Below are 12,004 nucleotides of genomic sequence, written 5' to 3'. Positions count from 1 at the left end.
TGAAACCCATGGAGGAGTTCAGGTCTTTGCTTGGCCCTACAATAAACTTTTCTCCGCTCCAATCTCCGACATTTCCATTTGTTTGGCTTCACTGTGCATTGGGCACAAGAACTTGGGTTCAATAATTTGATCCAACAATTTCACTCTTAGGAATCTACTCAAAGGTTATGAAAACATATGTCCACACGATGAGCTATATACAAATGTCCATAGCAGCATTATTTATGATATTCAAAATGTAAAAACTACCCAAATGTCCATCAACTAGTGAATGGATAAACAAAATATGGTATATCTATATAATATTATCCAGCAATAAAAACAAATCACTGATACACAGTACAATATGAATGAACCTCAAAAACATTATTTTAAGTGAAGAGAGATGAAAAAACTATAGAGGCAGAAAGCTGATCAGTGGCTACCTAGGGCTGGGTAGGAATTGACTGAAAACAGGCAGGAAGGATCTTTTTGGAGTGAAAGATTCTAAATTGTAGACTGTGGTGATGGCTGCACAAGTTTCTTAAAAATCGTTGAAATGTATGCTTATAATGGATGGATTTTATGCTTCGTAAATTATACCTCAATAAAGCTGTTTTTAAAAAATATCAAAAGTCATAGAAGACAAAGAGAAATTGAGGAAATGTTCCAGATTGAAGGAGATTAAAGTTATATGACAACTAAAGGCAGTACTTAATCCTGGACTGGGGCGGGGGGATAACTATAAAGGCCATTATTAGGATCATTTGATGAAATATGAATAAGAATAATACTGATGAATCAATATTAAGTTTCTCAATTACTGTACTCTGTTTATATAAAAATGTCCTTGTTCTTAGAAAATATACAATGAAGGATTTAAGAGATAAAGGAGGCACAATCTCCAATTTACTCTCAAATGTTTCAGAAAAATATACCGTGCAAATATGTGCATACGGAGAGAAAATGATAGAGCAAACAGGTAAAATGTAAACAACTGGTGAATGTGGGTAAAAGACATAAAGGAGTGCCTTTACTCCCCAGTGTGCTACCCCTAGAGCTCAAGTTTAAAGATTAAAAAGTAGGTTTAAGATCTACAAAGTGGCTTCTCAACGTACACAAGTGCTCCCACAACTACCAGAGGTATCGTACACAAAGTAAACACACATTTTTCTGACTGAACACAAAGGGCAGTGGCAGGGAATAAAAACCTTCATAAGCCTGCAGGCCAGGGGATGACAAGAACAGCTGGCCTGATTAGAAACAATGTCTGCCTGTCTCTGTCCTTTCTTTCCTCCCCTCCCTGGAAATGCTGATCTGTCCCTTCTCTCAAGTTTACATCTGGCAGTATCTCTCCCTCACCCCAACCTCTCTTACAATGACTTCCTACTTCAAATAATGTACTTAATTTTTGTGTTTCTTTTCATTTCTTTCTCTTTTAGTCTGTAAGAAAGCAGATATCTGAAATGATGTTCACCAAATGCTTCTGAATGGTGGGATCTTGGGTGATGGTGGGATTTCTTTCTTCTTTGTACTACAGCTTGAACTTTGTATAATGATCTTGTAATGTCTTAACAAAAAAAAAAACACAGGGGCTTCCCTGGTGGCGCAGTGGTTGAGAGTCCACCTGCCGATGCAGGGGACACGGGTTTGTGCCCCAGTCCGAGAAGATCCCACATGCTGCGGAGCGGCTGGGCCCGTGAGCCATGGCCGCTGAGCCTGCGCGGCCGGAGCCTGTGCTCCGCAACGGGAGAGGCCACAACAGTGAGAGGCCCGCGTACCACAAAAAAAAAAAAAAAAAAAAAAAAAAAAACACTGCTTTTTTAAAAAACTGTTAATTCTATAGATACATGTATATGTATAACTGAATCACTTTGCTGTGCATCTGAAACTAACATAACATTGTTCAACTATACTCTGATATAAAATAAAGTTAAAATAATAAAATTCCTAATTTTTAGCAAGTCAGTTCATTTTAATCTTTTATATTCCCTACTCCTTGCTTTTGAAAAAAAATTATTTAAGTGACATTCCCTTCTGAATAATCTTTAATTTTGTTTTCCCCTATAAGTATCAGTGGTCTCTATGAAAGAAAAAGAAAGATAACCCTCCCCACCTTATCAGTTCCCCCGACCAGGGATTGAACTGGGGCCACAGCAGAGTCCTAACCACTAGGCCACCAGGAACCCCCATCTCTCTTGCTTTTCATCCACCCTTCATGCCACCCCAATGACACAGGAAGGAGCTACAGGACACAATGAGGTAAGATAGGGAAGCTCTGACCAGGACACAGCTTAGAGAACTCCCTGTACTCTTCCATTCTCTATTAACGGTTTCTCACCAGAAAGATGTCTGCATAGCCAGCCAAAGACTCTACTCCCTCTTGGATCCGTGCTCCCCCAGAGTCATTCAGTCCAATCACCGGAGCCCCCACTGTCATGGCTTGGTCCATGATCTGAGATAGCAGAAAAATCTTTTGTGAGACAACTGACCCTGTTATGAAAAACAGCATTTACAAAGCAGCATGGTGGTTTTCTGGAAAATGCTCTGAGTGTACTTTTCAAAACAGGAGTCCATAACACTGGCTCCATTCCACATGATGATTGGGTACCTCGTGGAAGACAGAAAATCAGATATTTAAACCGCTAATTGAAGTCCCCCAAGCAGCCAAGAGCCAAAGCACTTCCCATTTGCAGAGGCGAAGACTGTTCATGGCAACCACTTCTAGAGCCTCAGGCCCAGGCTGTAGTATTTTTTCAGCCTGGGACTGAACAAAATAATATTTTGAACTGATAGAATGGCAAAGCAGTATTTTTGTGAAAGTAAATGTGGACCCATCTATTAACTGGAGGCCAGGCCCAGCCCTTTTACTTCTAATAAGACAGATTTTCCTCATGGGTCAGTAGTTGACAGCCTAATGAGCAACATTTCTAACAGTCCTTGAGAATTTACAAAGCACTTTCACTTCCATTATCTCATTTAGTAATCACAACAGAGGCAATAAATTGTGGAGGAAATTAGGAAGGTTTAAAAGTTTAGGGATTGGCCCAAGGTCTCAGGAGTAACACATGACAGGACCACACAGAGAAGCTAGGTATTCCATTACACAGGGAAGCCCTGCCCAGCTACTAAAGATCAACTCTACCTTTATTCCAAAACTCCCCAAATATGATCTACACTTTTATTCACCACCAGAGCATCTCATCTGTAGCAGCATTTTTTAAATGCCATCATTTGCACTGCTTTTTTAGTACCTGGATTCTCTACCTAGACCATGGGTTCTTTACTTGGGATCCTCAGAACCGTAAGAAGCCTGTGAGTAGATTTCAAGGAGTCCATGAACTTGGAAAATTTTATTAACCACAGCAGTATTAGAAATACCTGTGACTGTCATTAATAGAAGCCACAGATTTTTTATGCCACATTAAAGTTGCTGCAAATATCTTTTTTTTTTTTTTTTTTTTTTTGGCCATACCGCACAGCATGTGGGATCTTAGTTCCCCAACCAGGGATCGAACCCGTGCCCCCTGCAATGGAAGTGTGAAGTCTTAACCTCTGGACTACCAGGAAAATCCCACTTTCTGGTGGGTCCCACTTTCTGGCAGATATCTTGAAATATCATTTTCAACTCATGCCAACTTTAAAATTATAGCAGTTTATCCACTTCTAAATCTCGATTTAATTCATTAATAAGGAAGCATATATATTACAAATGTGATTTTTAAATTTTCAATCTCTTGTAATCCTACATTTTACTTTATGCATATGTAAAAATGCGGGTCCAGGGACTTCCCCAGCAGTTCAGTGGTTAAGACTTCACCTTCCAATGCAAGGGGTGCAGGTTCAATCCCTGGTCAGGGAGCTGATATCCCACATGTCTCGTGCCAAAAAACCAAAACATAAAACAGAAGCAATATTGTAACAAATTCAATAAAGACTTTAAATTTTAAAAATATATAAAAAATGCGGGTCCGGCTTCACCAGCCTGCCAAAGGGATCCATGCTACAAAAAATGTTAAGACCTCCTGCCCTTTACTGAAGGCACCTTCAGGTCAGCACCACATCCTGCACACCTCTGCCCCACCCCATGTGACTGATGAAAGTATTGAGTTTGTTTTCAATATTAAATACTTACTTTGGGGGCTTCCCTGGTAGTGCAGTGGTTAAGAATCCGCCTGCCAATGCAAGGAACACAGGTTCGAGCCCTGGTCCGGGAAGATCCCACATGCCGCGGAGCAACTAAGCCCGTGTGCCACAGCTACTGAACCTGTGCTCTAGAGACCGTGAGCCACAACTACTGAGCTCGTGTGCCACAACTACTGAAGCCCATGCGCCTAGCGCCCACGCTCCACAACAAGAGAAGCCACCACAATGAGAAGCCCGTGCACCACAAGGAAGAGTAGTCCCTGCTCACCGCAATTAGAGAAAGCCCGCACACAGCAACGGAGACCCAACGCAGTCAAAAATAAAATAAAATTTTTTTTAAAAAAAGAAAATTTATAAAAGATAAATACTTACTTTGCAGATCTTTTGGGCATGTGCTCCCGACAGGCTGCCTCCAAAAACTGTAAAATCCTAAAAAGAAAACAAATCAAAAAATAATATGGAGTGACTAGCCAGAGATGAAGACCCAATAGGAGGAGGAAATGGAAAATTCATAGATAAAAATTTTTAAAGGATTTTCAGAAGTTTAAAAGATTAGGGGGAAAGTGTGACATAAAGTATTCCATAGAATGAATAGTGAATAAAATGTCTTAAAAGGAGTTCATGTAATGTGAACAGCAAAAGACCTAGTCTTTGTATACAAAAATGACTTGTAGCTCTGAGGGAAGGAAAACTTTTCAGGCAGAATTAACCCCAAAAAATCAGATTCTGTGGAGGTCAATCTGCTGTTTTGATAAAGGAGGTGGAAGAAGTGAATGAGTCCTCACTGCTTCTTCTTGCTTCTGGATTTTCATTACCTTCTGATATAAAAAGCTTCTTGTAGGAATGACCTCCTTCCTAAATCCCCATCAAAAAGATAGTAGGGAATTAAAAACACATTCAGCCCATGAGGACAAGAAAGGAAGAGGAAACAACAGCAGAAGAGAGAGTGAACAAATGAGGGAAGTGAAAGCACAAGAATATCTGACTTGGAGCAAATGGAAGCCTTTACACCTGCCGAGGGAGTAACCACAGGAGGGGACAGCCCAGGAACCACAGAAAGTGCGGTGGAAAGCAGACTGACAGGAAGTCTGTGTTGGGAGCAGTTAGACCCCACAGGGCCTCTTCTTCACCTGGAGAGGAGAAAGGAGGTTTACTCTCTCAAGAAACTTAACCAGAGGGCTTCTGGAGTCACAATCCCCAGCCACAAAAGGCAGCAAAGGCAAGGCTGAAAACAGGTGAGATGCCTAATCTGTACAGTGAATGATGAGCCACTGCTGGCCCCTCCTTCCCCCCACCCCCTTCCCCCAGAACACATCTAAAGCCAATTATCACGCAAAAGACTGCGACTGCTTCTCTGGAAAAACAGAAGCTCCCCGCAGAAAACAATGTCTGCAGATATTAACATTTGGGGGATCACTACAAAAAATCTGACCCATCACTCCTCCCCCTCAGTATCCTTCAGGGCCTACTTCACATGCCCCATTTTCCCTAAAGCTTTCCTGGATCCGGATGTGACCTTCCCTTGTCCTGAGCCCATGGCACTTGCCCAGAACCTCTCACCGACTATCGGTAACTGTAGCCACCCCTGTTCTGTCCCATTCTACCTACAAAATGATTAGCTTCTCCAGGGCAAGAACTGTCTCGGTCATCTCCACCTCCCCCTCACTCCCACCCAAACCCACAGGCATAAGAGGTGCTCGGAAGCATCAATTCAATGAATTTTTGTTATCTCCTTAATAGTTAAGGGAACATTGTGCCCAGAAAGCACAATAGCCTTCTTTGTTCTAGCTATCTTACTAATGGTTCCTTCTATACAATTCTTTGCCTAGCTCTCATAAATTAAAAAAAGAGAGATGATCCCTTCTAGTTAGGCATTTGGCAGACACATTTATAACACAGTTTTAAAATATTTTAAAAGTAATTCATTAGCAAATGAGTACTGTCTAAATAACTCTTAAAATAATCAAGTATAATTATTTTACTCTCAAACCTGGAAAACATTCTAGGTTCCTAAATAAGCTCTATACCTTTAAGATCTGTAAAAAGAAACTAAATATTTAGAATTATATACATATTTCTGTCTCTTAGTGGAGAAAAAAAAATCAAACAAAAAATAGGATACAACATGTTCTTTGTGTTAGTTTTCTACTGCTGCTATAACAAATTACCACAAATTCAGCAGCTTGAAACAACACACATTCATTATCTTACAGTTCTGTAATTTAGAAGTCCTACATGGGTCTCAGTGAGCTAAAATCAAGGTTAGCAGGGCTATGCTCCTTTCTGGAGGCTCCAGAGGAGAATCTGTTGTCTTATCTTTTCCAGCTTCTAGAGACTATCTATTTACATTCCTCACCTCATGACCCCCTTCCTCCCTCTTCCAAGCCAGAAACAGGCAGACCAAGTCCTTCTCACATAGCATTATTCTGACCTCCCCTTCTGCCTCTCTCCCACTTTTAAGGGCCCTTGTGATTACACTGGGCCCACCTGGATAACGCAAGCTATTCTATTTTAAGGTCAACTGATTAGTAACATTAATTCCATCTGCAAGCTTAATTCCCCTTTGGCAGGTAAAATTACATATTCACGGGTCTCAGGGATTAGGATTTGGATATATTTGCAGGCCATTATTCTGCCTACTACATTCTCCTATGGTGTCCGTGTGAAGAAACTGTATGTCTTGATGCAGCCTAACAAAAATTGTTTGAACTCTTTCACGAAAGCCTAAAACTCAAGCGGCCTGTGGCTCTGAGAGTCAAATCCCCTCTGCCCAAGCTGCATCCGTTGCACTCCCTCAGGTCCACACAATCTGCCCAGGACACAGCTGCCCTCCCAGCATGCACCCAACCTGCCAAAAGGACTCTCACTCACTTGGATAAACTCCTGGTTCCTGGGACTTCTTAGATGACTACTGCCCTGTGATCCTCCCCCACACCGACTAGGGAGTCTTTCTCCCTAATTAAAAACACCCTATTACATTATAATAGTGTAATACTCTGGACATATGCACTAAGAAACAAAGTAATTCCCTCACCTGCCCCAACTACAGGCAAGTTTTCATTCCCCAGGACTGTTTTCTTCTCACATATTTTGTTCCTGGCTCTGCCCTCAAGGAAACCTCAGCCAATTAGAATATGAAATACCTGACTGAAGACATAAACCAATCTTCCATTGATTCGTCCCCGTCCAGTGACCACACTGTCTCCAGGAAACTACCAGAAAAATAGAAAAATGAAAGTTAAAAAAACCAAATACTTCTCTTAAATAATTTCGCAGTTATGCCCCAAGGAAAGACTCCCCCTAAAAAAAACCACACCCCAAATTCCTTAAAATTCAATATGAATAAAGAACATGAAGGAATCCCCGCTTCCCCCCTCAGCTCTGCAACAGCAAGCACTGGGCTACTGCTTCATCAACAGAACACTGTAGTCTTGGGCCTCAGTGGGCCTCAGCAGAATAATCAGGGGACCCCCTAGGGATGCCACTACTGAACCCTCACAGGAGGAAGGAGAATACATAACAAAACATGGCAACTTCTACAGAGCCACACATCCCACCCCCAAACCTTAAAAAGGCAAACCTATCATTTTGCTTGGAATTCTGACAGTCACTGTGTGGCCCATAATGGCTCAAATGGAGCCACCAAGTTTAGTGCCAAGGTTACAAATCTTTGATCATAGTCTTGAAAATAAATGGACCAAAAGAGAGTCCAAAGAACTCTGTGCACCATGGAGAACACCCAACTGAAGGAACAAGTGTTGGTAACTCTGACCTCCAAAACTCCAAGGCATAAACTTAAAGTATGTCAAAAGAGGTGACTGGTTAGCCTTTAGGGGTTCCTGGTGCCTAGGCAGACCAGAACACAATCCAAAAAAATTCCCAACTCTCCTTCTAAGTTTGTCATTCTATACCAGCAAGAACTGTGAACCCACACCGGAGCCCTGGGAGCTGGGCCAGAGTCACCCTGCACAAGGTATGAGTAGTGCACCCACATTCCTTCATCTGTAGACAAAGGTGAGTGGGGAACCTGGAAGCCCCAGCAGTGCTTCTCAAGAGGCACTTCTGCAATTCCAGGGCCTCACACTTGAAAATGTTTCAATGCATCCTGAATCCTGAAAGGACTTCATTAATCTAGTGTGTCGAACAGCAGGGCCACAGCTGGTAAGTGAAACCTGGAAGCCTGCACCACCACTGTGAACAGATACCTTATTCTTATCAGCAGCCATTCCAAAATCTGCACATCTGTGTTCCACAAACATGTCGCTCTCAACAAAACTGCCAGGGTCCAGCAAGAGACTGATCCGCTCTCTGGCCGTTAGCTTTCCCTAAAATGCAACAAAAATCGCTCAGTGATGTCATCATAGACAAAAGTCAGTAAGCAAGGAGTGCTCATGGGAGGGCCAGGAGGGCTAGTTTTTGCCTTCACCCTATGTGAAAGCCTCTATTCCATAAACCTGCCCAAGAGAAAGGTGTTATCAGTAGAATTCAGCCAGTAAGGAAATCAGGGCAGATCGGCTGTTCCAGGAGCCACTAACTGTGGAAGCAAATTAAGGGAGTAGGAAGGAAAGGCAGAGAGGAGAAGTGGGGGTAAGGAGAGCCTGACCCTGGAACAAGATAACGAGTTCTACAAACATTTACTGGAGACCCAAGGAGCAGTAAAAAGGAGAACGGAGAAGCAGGAGATAGAAAACTAAAGCAGGCTTCGCGAAGGGTCTGAGGCTACACTCCTAGGTTCACAAGCTTCTTCTAAGGAGCCCCACAGAAGCTCACCTCACTAGGGTCCAGCCCCAAGGACACTTCTCCTGCCGCCTCCAGGGTCCTCTCCTACATTGGGGGCCCTGCTTAGGGACCCTACCCCTGACAGTGACTGTGATACACAGACAACCCCACAGCAGAGAGTGGCTTAGTATTAAAAGAGTGGGACAGAGAGTGCTAAAGAGCTCACTTGAGAGGAGTTAAAAAATGGTTCTTGGAGAGGGTGACGTTGGAGACCTCAACCTGTCAAGAGCCTCCATTGTTTGGGCTCCCAAGCCCTTAGACCAAGACCAATAATGGGGCCCATTGTCTATCCCCGACCCCTGTTAAAAAAAAAAAACAAACCCTCTAACTAGCTGTATTTTCCCCTTAAGAAGGAAGCCAAAGCCAGTGAGGTGGTATTAAAACAAAAAGGTAATCCTCTACACTACTGTGTAAAATAAAATGTTTTCAAGAAAGCAATTTGGTGGGCTTCCCTGGTGGCACAGTGGTTGAGAGTCTGCCTGCCGATGCAAGAGACGCAGGTTCGTGCCCCAGTTTGGGAAGATCCCACATGCCGCAGCGGCTGGGCCCATGAGCCATGGACGCTGAGCCTGCGCACAACAGTGAGAGGCCCGCGTACCACAAAAAAAAAAAAAAGAAAGAAAGCAATTTGGCAATATATATCAGTGTTAAAAATGTTTGTATCTTTTGACCCAGTAATTCCATTTCTGGGAATCTATCCTGGGGAAGTAGTCCAAATATTGTGTAAAAGGGTATGGGGTAGGAGATTTAAACCAAGTAAGCCTCCTGACTAAGTCAGCCTTGGCAAAAGAAAAACAGTTTCTGGAGGCTGCATCTAAATCCAGTAAGATCCGCCTGGAAATGGGTGGGATGTTCTTCCAGGGAGAGATTGAGCCATGGGCCCCAACAGAAAGAGTGCAGGGTGCACTGACAGGCCTTTCCAGAGGATAATCTAAAGTTTCCTCACAGAACTTCCCTGAAGGTCCAGTGGTTAAGAATCCCTGCTTCCACTGCAGGGGGCACCCGTTCAATTCCTGGTTGGGAAACTAAGATCCCGCATGCCGCTCAATGCAGCCAAAAAATAATAATAATAAAGCTCCCTCAACCCAGACACTGCCACCCCAGGGACCTCAGGGAAGGGAGGAAAAGCACTCCAGGCACAACACACTCTCAACCAAATTTACATCTCACTCCCAAATGGCAAAAAGGAACTGTCACACTCAGGCTCTTGTCAAATGGGCATTTACAACATCTAAATTAACACTCAAATTAGAGTTAATAAAGGGCCAGTGCAAATGTCCTCACTAAAGACCCCACTACCCCCACGTCTGTAAATTTATGCCTCAGTATCCTTCACCTCTAAAAATTTCACTTTTGCATCTTCCAGGTTGGTTATTTAACCCATCCAGCACATCAGGCCAGACTCACACGTGTCCGGGACGCACTGAGCGAGCCTCGTTTCAAGTCCCAAGTCACCGATCTGGGCCTCGCAGTACCCCGGGCAGTGGGTGGCAGTGCCTCAGCTGCTCACTCCAGCCAAACTCTCAGAGTAACCTGAGCAACCCCAGGAAAAAACACCTGCTTCCGAAGGTGTCTTTCCTACCCAGCAAGCACGCTGATATCCTAAAGGAGGTTCGGCTGGCATTCGGGGGGCAGAGTTTCCACAAGTTCCCTGCGCACACCACACAGCCACCCCAGGTGAATGTGAGTTTGCCCATGTAACTTCCCCTGCCAAACGCCTTGATTTTCCTGCTTCCATAATGGAGCAAGAACCTACCACCACTCTTTCATGGGGCATGAGAAGAACAAGGTTTTTTTTTAATTAAGTGCCTATCATTGCTTCACTATCTTATTCCAGTAACATTACAAGGGGAGAATTATTACCATCTTCTATTTAGAATAAATTGACTCCAAAGGGGTAACTTGTCCAAAAGTTCATAGCTATTAACTGGTAAGCCGCTGGAGCCCAGCCAGACCCGTCTAAAATTCCAAAGGGAAAGCAGACAGTGACAAAGCACAACGGTGCTTGTCCTGATTTTACCTGCCCCAGTGAAAGGCAACAGGTTCACAAGGTGAACATCCTCGGCTCCGCCCCGCCCCTCGAGGCATCGCGCGGATTGGCTGGGAGGCCCCGTACGCCGCGAGCCGCTCACGCTGTGATAGGTCGCGACCGCCGGAAGCGGTCTGGCCTCGGCCCCTTTAGGACTCACTCGCTTATGCTGCGCGTCGATGCGGCGCTGCCCTCCTCCCAGTAGTGCGGCTTGACGCTTGTTCTCGATGCGCTCATTAACAGAGACAGGCTGGGTACACACGCTGCGCACCGCGGCCCGGAGACTTCTCACTACAGCACTGAGCCTGATTCCGGGTGCCGCCATGCGCACAGCCGCCGCCGCCGCCATTTTTGCTTTACCAGCGCGTCTGAGTGCGCATGTGCATCGTGTGCACACCGCGGGGTCTGCGCCTGCGCAGCGTCGGCGGCATGTAGGGAGCCTGTGGGCTGGAATGCGGAGTGCGTTTAGCAGAAAGGCACGAGAGCTCGAGACCAGAGGCTGCGCCAGGGCGTCACCCTGAGTCGTGTGGGACTGGTCAACCGATTTTGTGCCCGCCAGGCTGCACAGAAGAGCGACTTAGCCCTCGCTTTTCTCTGGCTATCTAGACCCCTGGTTTTGTCCTCTCACTTTCTTTAGAAAATAAAGTTAACCAGCGTTTGTTGAACACTGTTCCAAGTGTTGCTTTAAGCATTTACCTGCATTAGCTTACTATCCTGATTTCACAGATGTAGCAAATGAAGCACAGAGAGGTAGAGTGATTTGATCAGCCAAGACTAGAGATGTAGTGGAACCAGGATTCAAACACAGACGTATTATGTACCACTTACTGAGCACCAGGCTTCAGCATCACCTGAAAGCGAGATGGAGATGCAAACTTTCAAATTCTCAGGCTCCATCCAAGACCTACTGAATCAGAAATTCTGGGGATGTTGCCAGCAATCTGTTTCAACAGATGGCCTGTAGGTGATTTTGATGCTTTCTCGAGTTTGAGAACCACTGCTCTAGGGATTTAGAACTGAATTGTTCGGAGCTTGTCCATCTGTTTCCCCAGCTAATAGTCAGCTCTTCAA

At 44.4% G+C, this 12,004-nt stretch overlaps 1 protein-coding gene across 1 annotated transcript in view; it reads right to left on the bottom strand.

Annotated features, from left to right (window-relative positions):
* The window catches only part of PCCB (propionyl-CoA carboxylase subunit beta), a 91,863-nt gene extending 80,513 nt beyond the window's left edge, over positions 1-11,350 (bottom strand). Inside the window, exons 1-5 of the mRNA XM_032629926.1 lie at positions 11,094-11,350; positions 8,331-8,450; positions 7,269-7,337; positions 4,498-4,554; positions 2,321-2,434 (exon numbers count right to left, since the gene is read on the bottom strand). Coding sequence (XP_032485817.1) covers positions 2,321-2,434; positions 4,498-4,554; positions 7,269-7,337; positions 8,331-8,450; positions 11,094-11,282 — 549 coding nt within the window. The 5' untranslated portion in view covers positions 11,283-11,350. The remainder of the gene's footprint in view (positions 1-2,320; positions 2,435-4,497; positions 4,555-7,268; positions 7,338-8,330; positions 8,451-11,093) is intronic.
* Between the last annotated feature and the right edge of the window lie 654 nt (positions 11,351-12,004).

The sequence above is a fragment of the Phocoena sinus genome, chromosome 4 (assembly GCF_008692025.1).
Source record: "Phocoena sinus isolate mPhoSin1 chromosome 4, mPhoSin1.pri, whole genome shotgun sequence".
NCBI classification, from domain to species: domain Eukaryota; kingdom Metazoa; phylum Chordata; class Mammalia; order Artiodactyla; family Phocoenidae; genus Phocoena; species Phocoena sinus.
Note: the sequence above shows the minus strand (reverse complement) of the source record. Positions and strands in the feature narration are given on the sequence as shown.